The sequence below is a fragment of the Chroicocephalus ridibundus genome, chromosome 3 (genome assembly GCF_963924245.1).
Source record: "Chroicocephalus ridibundus chromosome 3, bChrRid1.1, whole genome shotgun sequence".
Lineage (NCBI taxonomy): Eukaryota > Metazoa > Chordata > Aves > Charadriiformes > Laridae > Chroicocephalus > Chroicocephalus ridibundus.
The window spans coordinates 35,847,218-35,863,649 of record NC_086286.1 but is presented as its reverse complement, the minus strand read 5'-3'; the positions used below and the strand labels follow the sequence as shown (position 1 = coordinate 35,863,649).

At 51.0% G+C, this 16,432-nt stretch overlaps 1 protein-coding gene across 3 annotated transcripts in view; it reads right to left on the bottom strand.

Moving 5' to 3' along the window:
- The window catches only part of MDGA1 (MAM domain containing glycosylphosphatidylinositol anchor 1), a 156,150-nt gene extending 141,595 nt beyond the window's left edge, over positions 1-14,555 (bottom strand). For 2 of the 3 annotated variants that reach the window (XM_063328697.1, XM_063328699.1), the window contains exon 1: positions 13,113-13,242. In XM_063328697.1, the coding sequence (XP_063184767.1) occupies positions 13,113-13,239 (127 nt within the window). In that variant the 5' untranslated portion in view covers positions 13,240-13,242. Of the gene's footprint in view, positions 1-13,112; positions 13,361-14,050 lie in introns of those variants that run through there. The other variant, XM_063328698.1, reaches the window with a different exon arrangement.
- Between the last annotated feature and the right edge of the window lie 1,877 nt (positions 14,556-16,432).

Genomic DNA, 16,432 nt, shown 5'->3' with positions numbered 1-16,432 from the left:
GCACCCCAATGGCTGCACCGCTTCCTTCTGGGCTAAGGAGTAAAAAGTCATCTGTGTCAGCAAGGCAAGCAGGTGTGACATAGCACATGCAAGAAATAAGACTTTATATCAACAGAAATCCAAACAGCCAAATACGCCTTGAAAATTAATTATAATAACTTTAACTGGATACGACAAAAAGGGAGAAATAAAATACAGGAAAAATCAGAAGGGTTAGTTCAGCAAATGAACCCCTTAATTACAAGCTATCACCCACTCTATACCACCCTGGGATTTGGATTCCAGCATTTGGACTCGATGATCTGAAAGGTCCCTTCCAACCTAGGCAATTCTATGATTCTATCCGTGTTACCCACAGCTGTTTCCCCCCCAGACAACGGCAACGCTCACACAGCATCCAGGACCTTAAAAAAAGGTGTACAGGATTACATATGCAAAAGCTACATTAAAAACTCCTGTTTCTTGCAAGACTTCTTGCTAAGACTAGCCCCCTTTTTACGTGACCCCGGCATTACAGCTATAGCCCTCCGGGAGATGTGCAATCCTGTTCAGGCAAGGCTCCTGCCTGGCGGGGACGGCGCTTCTCACTTGCTCTTCCAATCCCTCATTTTCAACAGCAACAATGTCACGGGTATTATCATGAGGCCAATGAAAGAGAGAAATATTCTCACTCCTAGAATTTACACACCATCAACAGCATCCATTTCTTTTCTCTTTCTCTCATTTTTTTTTTTAAATCCAGCAATAGCTAGACACATTTCTTTCTCGTTTCCCCGTCTACCTCACCAAGCATATCACAGATCCTAGTACTTTTTAGCACCTTCCCCTGCTTCCTCCTGCGCAGCTTTTATTTAGGCCTAACAAGCAAAGAGCTCATACAGTGGTTTCCTTCCCCCACCCTCCTCACTTACTACTTCCTCTAGACTTGCTCTGAGACAATCAAATGCAATTCTTAAATTAAAATCTGCTTATGAAGAATTAGCTCTGCTGGAGCTTTCCTGCACGCTGCTCCACACAAGGCAAGAAAGTTAGTGATGCTGCGATGCAGGGCTCGCTCCTCATTTTTCTTTACTGCTCTTTTAAGTGTCTGTACAAAACGCCCCGCTGACCCATCTGAAGCTGAGTGATAAGCAGCTGATCTACTGTGTTTTACCGAATGTCTCTTATCTAAAACCATCTCCTTAAGCAAGCCATATGCTGCAAACATACTTTGAAATGTCTCCATAATAATCCGAGAAGCAGAACTGTTTGTCAAATAGCACACACACTACTGCTGGCCACTTGGAATAACCATCAGCCACAAGTAGGTACATATGCTCATTGTGATCTGCAAAAATCAGCATGGCATCTTTGCCAAGGCTTAGCAAGTGCCAGAGTGGTTTCTAGTTTCGAGAACTACCGTTCCCGTTCCCTTTGGCTAATTTCTCCTTGTACATGGAGTTTCAAGTCTGATTTCCAATCACAAATATGTAACAAAGTGCTCCTTTCAATTTGTTGCGGTGGTATTCATGCCTTTCACCCAACATCCCAACATGAAAGATTTATGGTATTAATCATGCACATCATAGTAAACAGTCATTCTCTACTGTCGATTGCATTTTTCTGCTGGAATAAGGATGAAAGTCTTGAGCTGCTTATCATTTGACCAGCCAGAAAACAAACTATTATTGTGCTATTTTAACCAAAGCGGGAGCTTAGTTTCTATGGGTAACGTCTTCAGTTGCGGCAGCTACATGGTTCAGGAGCTTGACTATCCGATTTTGAAAAGCAATTTAGAAACTTAATCACAGCTAAATGCAGGGCTTGACTATGCAAGGAGTTATTCAGGAAGGGCTTTTCAAAATCAAAGATTAATTCTAGACCCATTGTCTAGAGGATCTCTTTCACGACAGCGAGCTGCGTTAAGCCAGCTTGCGTTCCCGCATCGCAAGCTATGCTTGCTCAAAAGATGCCACAGAGCAAGAGCAACCCTGGCATTTGTCTTGCTAGAGTTAGCAGCTATGGGATTGCTGTAGCTAAGCTGCTGTAGCCCTTCAGCTTCAGACTGCACCCCACAATAAACCAGACAGTTGGGTCTGCAGGATCGCGACCCGGTTGCACAGCCAGGAGGCCGAGGATATTTACTCATGCTGCAACCCAAAAGCAAGCGCAAACCTGGCTTAGGTGCCCCACGGCTTATTTATCAAGGAGTCAAGAGCAGTGTGTTGCTGCCGGGTGACCCACGTGCCGCAGAGCCCGCTCAGGACGTGGCAGAGGTGGTTGGAGCACAGGCCAGGCTGAGCTCCACGCGGTCACGGCTGTCCTGTGATCGGGAACCAAAAGAGCTCATCTAAAGCTAGCTCAAGAGTGCACCCACAAGTTACAGTCCTGCTTTTGCGTAGGCATAGTGTACATCCAACCTTAAAGTGTTTTGTCTGCGAAAACATTCCCTTAATCCTACTGTCTCACAGCATTGGAAAGCTCCCGTATTCCTATCCAGTTTCCCCATATTCCTCATTTGCAGAGCTATGAGGAATAGCAAGGCGCCGTCTTTCACTACACCTTAAAATGGGGATCTTCCCAACCTGCAGCTAACATCACTGCCCACCTGCGAGTCACAGTTTCCAGAGATAAGAAGGTCTTCTTATTCAGCAATTATTTGAGGACTGATCAAGATAATCCCCTTCTCAAACCCATACTCCTGAATTTTACTTGCTGTAAGTATAAAAGAAAAATCTCTTTTTAAAAAAACAAAAACAACAAAAAACCCCCAAACCAAAAAATGACTCACATTAATTCCTTTCGGCCTTCGTTAGCATCTGGGAAACAAACACTAGAGATTTCTTCTTCCTAACTTCATACTTGTAAGAAAAACAGGAATACGGCTTAGCATACACTTAAAATAACAAAATGTGTTGGAATATTCAGACTTTCCTTTTGCTTCTTCAAAAGCTGTGCTCTGCTCTGGCATCCAGCCTTATTTTAGAGCCACAGTTCCGCTCTTGTTATCATAACTTCTCCTCTGTCTCAGACACCCTCCCTCATCATGCACCTACAATATGGTGCCCGGCCTTTTTCCACCCATCCCACATCTCTGCTTCTTCACGGCAACCTCAGACTTTTTGTCCTTCCCTTGGCAATAGTCATTTAACCTCCTCCATTCATGACAACAGCTTTTCATAGTAAGCAGTACTGCCTCTTTGATCAAGCGCAAAATAATTTCAATTGTTGCAGAATGAGTCAAAAGATTCCAGAGCTCATCCAGTCCCGCACCTCCCTCAGAGCAATTTTTCAAGCCACCTGCAGATTCGCACAGAAAAGCCACGTATGTACTCATGTTTGAACGATTTCTCTTTCTCCCCCAGCGTGGTACAGTAAGGCTCAACTTCTGTACGACCTCCAAAAGGAGCCCTAAACTAAATCCTAACCTGTGAACAACAATGAGCTAAATTAGTACGGAAAGACAAACATGTTTGTCTGTCTTGTTAAAGAAAAGCTTGATTCTGAGATAACTGGATCAGAGACTGTTTTCAATGGCTTATTCCTTCTTATCGAGGATGTATTTACCTTGGATCTATCAGCCACAGGGATTGCACTTAATACCAGCTGCACTTTACCAGAGAGAAAAGGATGGTTAAAACTTTGCTGATGTTCGATTCTCCATTCTGCCACGGGCAAATCACTTAATCTCCATCTCATTTCCCCACATGCAGAGTGGAATAACTGCAGGCAACAGAGGCACTGTAAAGGTGGAAGTTCATAGATATTACAGTGATGGGAAACACAGAAACCCACAAGAAATCCTACTTGTGTGCTCTGAGAGGGATGTTCAGGGTCTAACAATTGCAGTGGAAATGCCCCAGAAAAGCTAAGTTTTCTTAACAGCCCAGCTAGATGCACTTGAGTGGCAGGAGAGATCAGTCTCCCATCCCCAGCTGGCTTTTGCTGCTCAGGTTACTTTTATGAGCCTCAATTTCTCACATTTCCACTATTTCGAGGGATGATCTGAGTCAGAATAATCCATTTATTAAACTTTGCGAGAGACAGCCATTCTTCACTCTAATTCTACAAATGCCTTTTCCCACCGTGCAAGGCACAGAGCAAGCACCAGAAGGTGAAATGGCATTTGTAAGCAAAAGCCATTTTGCCACATTTCTCAAACATCTGTCTGAATCACATCTTTGTTTTTGCTTTTTATTTCATCACAAAGGCACACAAGAGATGCTCAAGATTCCCATCCACATTTATTTTAAAACAATTTACGCCAATTAGTGAAGGACCATTTCCTTCTGAAACAGGAGCAGCAACGGCAAACAGCTACTCTTGTATTAAATGTCCACCTGCAGACATCCTAAAGCCTTTCTCACAGCTTGACTTTAGCTTTCAATGTTACGTCAGTTCTTCTTTAGGTGACATTCGCTAATTTGTCTTTAGAAACTGCCGTTCTTTGTCAATTGCTATCCTCACCCTGCCATCATTTCCATTTACACGAACCCAGCAAAAGTATCTGCACACCATTTGTCCTACACCACAGCGCACAGCAGAGAGAAACCACAAGCCAGCACGTCACAGTCAGACGGATTTTTAGCTACATCAGTAATATCTCCCCTGTGAAAGCTCAAGCAGAGGGATAACAGCCCACACCTCATCCACGAGCGATCTGCAGCACGCGTGAAAGGAGCAAGAGGAAAGTGAGAGGCTTGGCCTGATCCATAAAAGCTGCTTGAGATCCCTGCTCACCAGCACCCTCTTCTCTGGAGGTCTGCAACCCAGCAGAGAGCCGTGACCTGCTCACAGAGCAGTGCTGGTGACTCCAAATCACCGGGCCACTCCAGCACTATGGCTGTCCCCAACTGGCTGTCCTGTCTTATTTGCAACCACTGAAATATTTGACTGTGTCTACGCTGCTGTTCATTACTCACACGATACTGAGAACACAGAGTGCTTTACAAAAGCGTGCAAAGGGAGCATCGTTCTCAGAGGAGTTTAAACATTACTAGACCATAAAGCTCTCTGTAGATTTTGGGAATACAGTCACACAAGCACACACTGGAGTAAACCATATTGCCTAGGCTAGAAGAACAAGTAGAAAATTTGAAGAACTAATCATTTATATTCAGCTCACTCTCTCTCTCTCTAGTTCTCTGGTTAACTTCAGGCATGTCCCTTCACCAGCCACAGACCAGAGTATTTGGACATTAAAACTAAAGGTATTAGCAGTCAGAAGCTGACCTGGGATGCGGTGCAGCCAGTGCATCAGTGGAAAGATCTCCCTGTAGGCAGCCACGATGCTCAGAAGACAATATTGCCCTAAGCTAGTGCCCCTAAGTCATGTTTTTCAAGAGCCAAAGCACCAGCATCAATCAAATATCTCTGCTGTGGCATCCTCAGCTCCGCTGCCTCACAGAGCCAAGAAGATACATCGCAGCACTAATGCCCTCACCTGAACACTTCAGAGGCCCTGACAGCCAGCCGCCACCTTGCTGTCATCTTTTTTCCTCCTGCCAAAGCAAGGCCACGCACAAGGGTCTTTCTTCCCTCATATCTGTTCAGATCCCTGGAACTCCTTTAATGCTATTTTTAATTTTTGAGAACCAAAACCAAACAAACAAAACCCCAAACGAACAAAAAAATAATCCCAAAACTACAACTACACAGACATGTGAAGAAAAAAAAAAAAAAAGAAAAAAAAAAAAGGAGACTATGGTTGAAAAGCTATTTAAGAATTTAAGAGGCCTGCACTCGCTTTATTGTATGATCTTTTACGGGAAATGTACAACAAGATGGTCCAGGAAGGGAAGAATAGCACTTTCCCATTCCACGAGAGCAATACAAAGGAGCGAGGGGATGGAAAAATAAAAAAGAAAAAGAAAAAAAAAAATAATTAACCGCTTGTGTATAACGTGACAGAGCTTCAGATCCTAAACCAAACCAGAGCGAGAAGCAGAGCAGCGCGCGAGCAGCCAGCACCAAAAACCTGGAAGAAGCAGCAGCTCAATCCCGGACGTTCACTCCCACGAACTCCGGCCGCGCTCCCACCCTCGGGAAGATGCCGGGACAGGCGGGGGTTTTCCCCATGTCCGCCGAGGTGGCAAAGGAGAGGACGAGCTGCCCCCGGGCGTTCCTCCGCGCTCAGCCGGGGCCGACCAGCCCCTCACCCGGGGGACGCCCGGCCAACCCGCCCCACGCGTGTCCGGCGGCGCCGCGCCCCCGCTCCGCCGGGAGTCGGGAGCTCCCGAAGCGGCTTTTCAGTTTCCAGGGCGGAGGGTTGCCCTGGCACCCACCCCTCGGGGGGAAGGGGCTCACCCCCGGGCACCCCCGCTCCGCCCCCGGGGCGGTGCAACACTTCCCTCTGCCGGGCAGCGGCGGAGCGGCACTGCCCCGCCGCCCAGATGTGGCCTCCCCCCTCCCTCCCCCCCCCCCCGCGCCCAGATGTGCTCCCCAGCCACCGCTGGAGAGGAGCCCGCGGGCAGGACGGTGAAGGACCGGCAGCTTCGTCCGCCTTTCCCTTGGGAAAGCAGGAGTGGCCGGCAGCCGGCGCGTCGCACCTGGGCAGAAGCCACGAAAGCAAGCGGGGAGAAAGCAAGCCTTCCTTCCAAGAAACACCTGACACCGGGCAGGAAAACTCTCTGACCCCCAGCAACTCCTGTCCCAGGTAACCTGGTGGTAACAGCCCTTCTCTGACTTAACTTTTGTTGAGCCAAGATCAGCTGATGCCCGGGATCTCCCTTTCCTGGCTCCACTTCTCAAGTTCTTTCCTAAACTCTTTAATGCGGCGCTTTTGATCGCCAGCTCCATGGGTTATCACACATTTAATTTCTTCTTTTAAACGCTAAACAAGTGCTTGGCTATAAAAAAACCCACACAAAAACAAACCTCTGTTGTTCCTTCAACCCCTTCCCCCAAATAAAGGGGAGATGAAAGCTTTTTTCTTTTCAAAGCAAGTACTTGGATCCTAACAGAGCAGAGATCTCACCAGTTAAACATGGGCACAGAGACATGAAACACGCACGCTCTCCTCTCCCACCTCTTCGCAGCTCGTCACTCTCTGGTGGATCCCGCAGGCCCTGCCAGATCTGCGTTCTGCTGTGCAGTGTCAGCGCCATACCCCTCCCCTTCCTCCACAAGCCAGGGGGACATTGGCACGTTTTCCCCTTCTGGATTTAAACCTGTGCAACACCAGCAGCTGGTGACTGGCAGAAGGTGCCTGGGACACGGGCACTTCATGTGCTCGCCTTGACTGCTCGAGAGCAAAAGTGGTCTCGAAGTTTTCCTAACAGTTTCACTCTACATGAGACCTGGGCTGCCAAGTAAAGCCCAAAGACACCCTCATTGTATTACCAGATGCAGGTACCCATGGCACCTCTGAGAACAAACCAACATTTTCCACTGTGTCTTGTCTGGAAGGAGCCCATCACAAGCTGAACGCTCATCTTCCTCACAGCAAGATGCAGCTCTCTCTGAGGACACAACACAGCAACCCCTCCACACAAAAAATATCAACATCTCACCTACGCTGATGAGAACTTCACCCTGTGAACTGTCTCTCCAGACCTACACAGGCAAACCAGTTGACTGTGGAGTTACCTTATGCTGGCTAAAGAACCCTTTCGCAGGTAGGGTTCAGGACATTCCCACAAACGGGGCAAGACTCACCCTCCGCCCCAAGCAGTCTTTCACTAGTAGAAATGCGTCTCTCCATATTGCTTTTGCCAGCCCATTGACATTGGGCAGAATGCAATTCTTCCCTACCCCTCAACTCTGCCCTCCTCATAACGAGCCGCAGCCATGCGGGCACGGCTCTTAGGCACAGACTACGCTTAATGAACCAAGAGAGCACAGTACGTGTGGAGGTAGGAATTGGAAGCCTGAAACTGCACTATTCAAGCAAGCAGAATAGCAGTATCTCCAGTCAAAACACGGGCAAAACAGTAGGGCTTCTGGTTGATGGGAAGTGTCACAAAATCTCTGAGTTACCAGCATGGAAGTCACTTAGTCTTGTTACTTAAAAATAAGAACAGCAGCCTCAGCAGCACAGCATCCTTTACTGCCACTGCTGAATTGCCCTCTGAATACTGAGCCTCCAAGGCCATCTTCTGTCGCATCTTCCACTTATTGGGAGCCACTCACTGTATCTCCCTCCCCTCTCTCTTAAACTCATCTGAAATACAGATATATATTTAAAAAAAAAAAAAAACAGCACAAACCTGACACGGTGATAATTTTAAAAGCTATGCTGCTCATGTCAAATTATTCAACATCTGTCTTCATGTTCCCACAAAAATTAGCATAGGATGGTGGTTTCTGATGACACCTATAGTGAAATATTTTGACTTCTACCAGCAAGTTGCAAACAACCTGTCAAGAGGATAATGTCAGTTTTCTAGTACTGCATATTAAAGCCAATTGAGGGCTTATGTGGTGTGTGAAACTACTGACCTGACCTAAAAACAGAGGCTCTGGTGTCACAGGAGGGTGAAACTGATGCACTAAAGCTGAAGAAGAGCAAGGCACACTGAAGCACAGGGCTGGACAGATTTAATGCCTTGACCTTAAAGAGCTGCTAAAGAGCTACGCAAACCTCGGACCGACCCAGTCCTTAGGTGAGACTATTCCTATAGCCCTCCAGTTACAAAACTCATTCCTGTAACCAGAAGGCTACAGCCTAAGCCACCACAGATTTAAGGGCTGGACAACAAGGAGAAATGGCTGAGCCCAAAGGATGTGTGTGTGTGTGTATACGCATGTATATACACACACATATATATCTATGTAAAATTTGGAAAAAACGCAATGTATGAGCACAGTGATCCTCCAACCAGAATCAGCCAAGAAGTGGCTCACAGGAGCCAGCTCCGCCACTACTTCAGCCAGCGATCTGCTCGCCCATTTCTGAGGGCACAGGGTGCGCTGGGATAACAGCAAGAAGGCCGAAGAGCTCCTCGTCTGGACTCCTGTTCCCACTGGCTACACAGCCACAGGCAGGGGCAGGAGAGAGAGACTGGCCCAGGTCACCAGGCTGAAGGGTGACATTAGAGTGTGCCTGTGCCCCCAGAAGCTGGCAGCAAAACATACACAAGTTCAAAGAGGGCGTGAGGAATCCTGCTTTGGCAACGCTGCATTGAAAACTTTAGGAAAAGAGGCTTTTGCTTTACAGGTAAAAGGAGCAGGAAACAAATCATGTCATGTGTACACAAAATGAAAAAGTGCAGATGTTTATGGCCTAAACCCAGGATATGTTTTACCATGACACTCCACCATCACAGACGCAAGAAAACATTCTTCCACGAGATTTTTTGGCTGCCTGTCACAGCATCTCACGGGTGATTCAGTGTGACGATGTCTCTTTAAAGAAAGAGCTTTACTGGGTCATTTATTCCCCACCTCAGAGGCCAGGGCAGGACTACTCTGTACTGCAAGTGCATCACCCCCACCAGTTTCAAGTGCCTGAAGTAACGGAGCCCATCCAGCCCCCGGATCACAGCGCCGGCAGCTTTTCCTTTTGCCCAGCCTAAGCCTTCCTTTTATTCCCTTTCCATCACCTTGCTGTAGCCCCTCATCACACAGCACGATGACCACTCCTGAAACGCCTTTTCTGCAGGTGAGTTACGAGATGCGGGGGATGAAACATCCCACTCTCTTACACAGCCCGAAAGGCTGCTGCTGATCAGCCGGACTCTGCTAGTTGTGAGACAACCCAGAAATGCTAATTACACACTGCGCATGGAGTAAGCAAAGCGGCAGCCCTGTGCAAGCTCTGAACCAGAGCTAGGCAAGTCCCCAGGTCTGCAAGGCTGACTGGGAAGCAAGAGGCATATTATTCCCTTTGGAACCCCTCCCCCATCCGACACCTTTCAGTCTAACTTAGAGTCTTTGAGCGCTGGTAACTCCAAGCCTGGAAGGGCAAGTCCCCTTTCTCCTTACCTCTTCCTCCCTCCGCCCAAATTCTGACATTTCCCGGACAGGTATTATAGCTTGCTCCTCATCTTGACCAGCAGCGTTAATGCACCAGGATTGAAAGGCACGTGCAGTTTGGGAAACGGGCTACCACAAAGGCTAATAAAAGTTGCCTCTTGGCAGTCTGCTGAACTGCCTTCCGTATCAGGCTGGCCTCGTCTTACTGCAACAAACAAGGCTGAAAGGATGGGATCAGCTAATGAGAAGAGGGTTTCAGACGCACTTCAGTCATTACAACAAATGCCAATTTATATAACAAGTCTCTTCAGGTAGCAGGCTAAAAGCACCTTGACTCCTAATTAAATTGCACCTCCATTGCAAATGCTCCTTTCCCAGAAACCCCCTTACACACATTTTATTTATACCATTCATCTCAATAAACCTCTCCAACAACTCCGCTCTCCCAGACAGAGGTCTTTTGTGTGCATCCATGTGGGTGTATTATTTAAAGGGTACATCACATGGATACTTTATCTCATTTAATCTGATTTAATCTCAGCAGATTTACTGAAGTAAAATATATTTATAGATCCATATAGATGCCTCCCCCCATCTCCATTGCCATAAATAAATATTCAAAAGCAGAAAACCAGATTTGAAACATGATACTCAAGTTGCCACAATTTCTACATTAAGTGCCACATGAGACGGACATTCACAACACAGAACTCTCAAGTACAGATTAAAGCCTTGGTAAGAGACTAACATTTAGGAAAAACCAAAGTAAAGGGGGGGGGGCAGTAGGACTATTTGCTAATCCTGCTTTAATTATCCTTGCAAATATAACAGTGTATTGGCTCTGCTCGAGCCATGGATAGCAGCAATTTCACATCCAAACCAACAGTGCTGGCTGCGCGAGGCGTGAAATCAGTGCAGGATAGCGGACTGAAGGCAGGGTTGAGAAAGACAATATGAAAACTATTAGTCACCATAGAAGTTTGCAGTGCGCTGATTCCGCGAGACGCTGCTGTGGGCTGCACTCAGACAGCTGCGTATTAAGGCTACTGATGGTCTCAATAGATAGTTTGAAGAGGTAGGGGAGGGGAGAGGAGGGAAGAGACCGGATTTCTCTTTTGTGTAGTTAAGTTGGAGACTAGATAGAAGTAGTGTACCATTTTGACTTAAAAGGATACCTTCATCTTAGTGCACATCTATATCTGTGCTTTCTTTTGTACACAGCTTCTCCAATCTCTCTTTGAGAGAAAAAGACAAAAACATCAGTAAGTTATTCTGAAGATCTAATTTAGCAGCAACTCTATCAAATGCAAGTTTACTGAAGTGGATGAAAAAAATACAACAGGCGACCTTCTAAAGCACATTTAAGCAAAACCAGTTTTAAGCTCTGTCCCTCTTGCTACAATCCTGAGCAGAGAGGCCATTCTACAGCAAGTGACAGCTACTCAGCAGCAAGCGCACTAAAACAAAAATAGTAAAAGTTCAGCTAGAAGCAGATTACCTGTTTTAAAAGATTAAATAACCTGCCCTGACCAGGTTTCTGTACCACAAACTCATTCTACTCCTCATCCTTCCAGCCTTCATAGGGTCCTACAATTTTCCTCTGGACAGCCAGACTGGGAGAAACCACATATACTGTGAGGAAGCAAGAAAAAGAGAGGAAGCTAAATACCCTCTATTTAAAATGGTTATTTTACAAAACGGACCCAAACTCAAATTAACATCCCAGCCCTCAAGGAGAAAGGCGGAATTGTTTCCATTAAAGAAATACATCATTAAAAAGTGACCTACAAAGACTTACCCATAGTCAGTGAGACTGAACTGATCTTTGCCAGAGCTCACACAAGGGACTGGCTGCGTGCTGTTAAAAAAGGGGGAGCGGGGGGGCTGGATTCTCTCACTGGGGTCTCTCTTCAGAGCTCAGAGAGCTTGGCTTGTTAGAGGCAGAGGCATGCCTTCCAGAAGGACTTTACAGCAACGCACAACTGAGTTGTAAGCCAAGATAAAGCCGGCTTGTTATGAGAGGCAAGTCTTGTGGGTTGCTTTTATTTATTTTTTCCCAGTGTATTGGAAATGCAGATCTTGTAAAGCAAGAATTAAGAGAGGGCTGGGAGACGGAAAGGGGGGCTGCACGGCTGGCTAAAGTAAATCTCGGCTGCTCTTTCAACCCAGGGCTTGTGCTCGGCGGGGGCACGGGGTGCCATCCCCAGCCTCTGCCCCCAGCCCTCCTCTCTGCCTTCGAATGCGGAGGGGCTGCGGGAGCCAGACCCCTCAGGGGGACACCAGAGCTTGCCATTTGCTACCCTGCCTGCAAACAAGGAGGGGACGTAAGCACCATAACTGCAAAAATAATTATGAAAAAAATAATAATAACGAGAAGGGAAAAAAAAAAAACAACAGTCAAGCAGCTCCACATCATCGCTGCCACAGACCACCCCCCACCCATCCCCGCGGGCTTGAGAAGAAAATCGGCAGCAAAGTTCAATAGGGTGCAAAAGCAGCCTCACCCCTCGCCCCCCGCCCCCGGGAGGGGAGGGAGCCCCGGCGGGGCTGACCGTGGGCTGTGCGGGGGTAGCCGGCCCCGCCGGGCCGGGCAGAGCCGGGGAGCACCGCCCCGCACGCCGGCGGCGGGGAGCGGGGGCAGCCCCCGGCAGCCAGGGGGACCCCCGGCACGGAGCCCCGGCCGCCCTCCTCCTCTTCGCCTCCCCGTGCCGGTGCTCCCGCAAGGCGGCAACCCCGCCAGGGCAGGGTGGGGAAGGGAGGGGAAGGGACCCTCCGTCCTCCCCCTGCCCCAAAGAAACTGCAACTCGGAGGGGCTCCCGGCGCCCCGCCGCCGCCTTTCGCACGCCGGCATCCCCACGCGAGGCGGGTGGGGGGAGCGGGGAGGCAGGGCCGGGGCCCGGGGTCGCTCCCCCCCCGGCCCCCGGCTCCAGGCGCGGCCGGCCCGGAGGCAGCCTGGCCGGCGGTCCCTGCGTGCCAGCTCGGCGGACTCGTACATCGGAGGCGGCCAGGGGTTACGGCGAGGGATTATGAAGTAGCCACAGGCGGCTGCGAGCCCTATTGCTGCATAAATCTCTCCGCTCAGGCTGCGACGAGCTTCGCCGGCATCATTTACTTTCTCCTGCAGGTGCTTTTTAACTTTGATCCCGTCGCCGCCGTCTGCGCCCTCGCCTCCCCCCCCTCCCCCCTCCCAAAACAGCCACCGCGACAACGTCTCTTACCGTAAACCCCTTGTCCCCTGCTGTACACGGGCACCAGAGACAGGAATAAAAAACAGATCATCTCCATCTTCAAGGCAGAGCCTTCATCGCCGGCGAAGAAAAGCAGCCAAAACAGCCCAGGCAGCATCCGGCGGGGGAGCCAGGAGCAGGCGAAAACCTCCCGAAACGCCGCCCCATACGCCCCGCTCCGCGCCGGCCACCGGCGCCCCTGGGGCGGTGGAAGGGACCCACACACACACCGAGGCCGCCTGGAGATAAAATTGAAAAAGAAAAAAAGGGGAAAGGAAAAAAAAAAAGGAGGGAGAGAGCGAGAGAAGGAGGCAGGGAGGGCAGGAAAGCGGAGCGCCGCTTCCCACTTCCCTTCGCCAGGATGCTCGAAGATCTCCAGGAAAACGGGCAGCCTCGCCCGCACTCGGGGTACGGGGAAAGGCGGGCCCCGGGGGCACCGGGCCGGCGCCGGGCAGGAGCCGGGCCCGGGCCAGCCCAGCGCTGCCCCCCGGCCCCTGCGGGAAAGGGGGTTTCTTTGTTCAGCGGGAGCCGCCGAGCGCTGCCCGAAGTCCCGTGCTGCCAACTGGGGCCAACTTGGGAGAGTCCTCGCCCTCCCTCCTCCCGACGAGGCTCTGGCCGCAGCCCCAGGAGCGAACGGGGGAAGGAGAAGGAGGTGGAGAAAAAGGGGGGGAAGCGAGGGTGGGGGGTAGGAGCCAGCTGCTGAAAGGCGGAGGGAGGGATAGGTGATTCTCTCTCCTCTTTTCCAGATCTTCTGGGGAGGGGATTGTTGTAATTAATCAAATCCAGGAAGGATTTTTTTTTTCTTTCTTTCTTCTTTTTTTTTTTTTTTTTTTTTTTTTAAAGCGGCTCCCGAGAGCTCCCCCAGCTGCACTGCATCGCCCCAGCCAGCCTGAAGGGAGAAGCAAACGGAGATCAGGCAGACCACGCACCCTCGCTCCGCCTGCAGCTCAGCCCGGCTCTCCTCGCCTCCTCCCCAGCCTGCCAGGTCCTTCTCCCTTCAAAACTTTCCCCGATGTTGCGTGCCGGGCTCGGGCGGGTGCTTCGCCTCCGCCGCTTGCCTGCTTCTCCCGCCTCCCAGATGATTTGCAGCTGTGGAGAGGTCTGTGTCGCTCTTCCTCGACGGCTGCCGGAGCTCCTGGTGGGAACGAGTAGGGGCTGCAGCTGGAAGGGAGCCGACGAGGAGGGACGAGAAGCTGGAGAAAGTTGCGTTACTTCCGCCAGACGCCGGCTGGAAACCGCTCGGCAGGTGCCTGCTCCGCCGCTTTTTTTTTTCCCTGAAGCGCCAAAATCTCCTGCAAAAGTTGCCGGGAGCGCCCCGACGGAGCGTCCGGGGAGACACCGCACCGCTCCCCGCCGGCCCGGCGCCGCCTCACCCCTGCCGGCTCTGCCCGCCGCGCCGTATTTTCTTCCCCTTTGGCTTTCCAGGTTTTTCCCCTCCCCTCTTCACCGTTTCATTCCCCTTCGGTTAAAAAAAAAAAAAAAAAAAAAAAAAAGAAAAGAAAAAAAGAAAAAAAAAAAAAAAAACAACAGAAAAAGGAGCCAATTAAAGCGGCCGTGCTCGGAAGAGCCCTGCCTCCTGCCCAATTCTGCCAGCCTCCCCTCGCCCCGGCCCCGCTAGAGACAGCACCGCAGGGCTGGGGAGGAAAAGGGACTTGCTCCGGGCGGAGAGATCAGCCATCAGCCCGGGGTCCCTTCCTCCTCAGGACACTCGCGGCAAGGTCGGCTTCTCCCAGCTGGGACCTGAGATGCGACAAGCTTGGGGGGGGATGTCGCCTCCTGGACTGTATGGGCAGCGACCGTGGTGGGGGACAACGCGGGTTGCCGGGAGCGGGCGGGGGGGGTGCGTGTGTGTGTGTCTCCTGTGCCGGCCCTGGCTGGTGCCAGCAAAGTTTTTTGGGGCCCCCTCAGGTAGGTTGCCGGCTGATGGGGTTGCCTTGTGCATGCTGCTGGGGAGCGGCTGGGCGGGGGGGGACACCCGGTGTGGCGGTGGTGCTGTGCGGGCCCCCAGCCCGGTGCGTGGCTGCGGGGGCCGGCGTTGCCCGTGGGACCGCCCGCCCCGGGCTGTGCTGATGCTGGTACATAAAAGCCGGAGCGGGGGAGCTGTGGGTTTCCCCCCCGCACCCAGCGGAGGGCCTGGGGGGAGACCTCCGGCCGGGAGGAGGAAGGAGATGCTGCGCGACAGCCCCGGGCATCACCACCGGCAGCGGGGGACTGCGCCGGCGCCCCGGGAGCGGCGGCGCGGAGCTTTGCTTTGCCATCCCTATCTCCAGCTGCTTTGCTAGAGGGATAAACGCCGTTTCGGGGGAGCCCAGACCCGCTCGCCCTGAGGGGCTCCGAAGCCGCCGAGCCCACCCCTGGCCTGGATGAGGGCCGTAGCGATGAGCCCAGACCGTAAAGCGCCGTGGAAACCCAGGGAGGCTCCCGGGGACGGGCTGATGCTCCCCGTCCCTTAGCGACAGCGCCTTTTCGCCGGGGCTCGTCCCTGCGTGCCCTCCCGCCTCGGCCACGCGTGGGCTTGGCGGCCCCACGTCGCGCAGGGTGCCCCTGTGCCGCGCACCCCCAGTCCCCCCCGTCCCGGGTGCTCCCGGCCCTGCCCCGCGGCTCTCCATCGGTGTCCCCACGCCACGGTGGCTAGCGATGGGTGCTACACCCGAAGGAAAAGCGGATGGAAGGACGTACCCCAGCAGACACTCGGTCGCCGTGCGAACAACTCACTCCCTGGATAAAAATATAATTAAAATAAAAATTAAAAAAAAAAATTGTGAGATATGTCCCAGTGAGCGGCTGGCTGCTCGGTCATGCTTTCATAAACAAGCAATTAATAGATATAGCCGCTAATTAGTAAGCAATTATTTCTATTGTAAATGGTGCTCAGCGGGAGAGAAAAGCCATAGCGTGGGCCAAGGAGGAGAGCGGCGACACGGACAGGGCAGCTTCCCCCAGTGACCAGCATCCCTGCCTGCGGGAGGCAAGGCAGGCGGATTCCCTGCTGGACGCTACACCCTCACACAGAATCACTTGTCAGGATGTCGCCAGTATGAAACTGCTTTGTTTGGTTTTGTTTTTTTTCTTTTTTTTTCCCCTCTGTATTTTTTTTTTCTCCTTTTTTTTTTTTTCCTATAACCGAGCTAAGGGAACGCTTGCCAAGAAACTGCGGGCTTCACACTCTGAGGTGTCCTTTCCAAAGATGACTGCATGGAGTGGGGCACTTATGAAAGCACCTGATGTGAGCAAGTTTATTTTTTTAATACAATAAACCCTTCTCTGAGAAGGATTTAATCCTTACCGCCGTGGGTGGTGGCAACATTAAT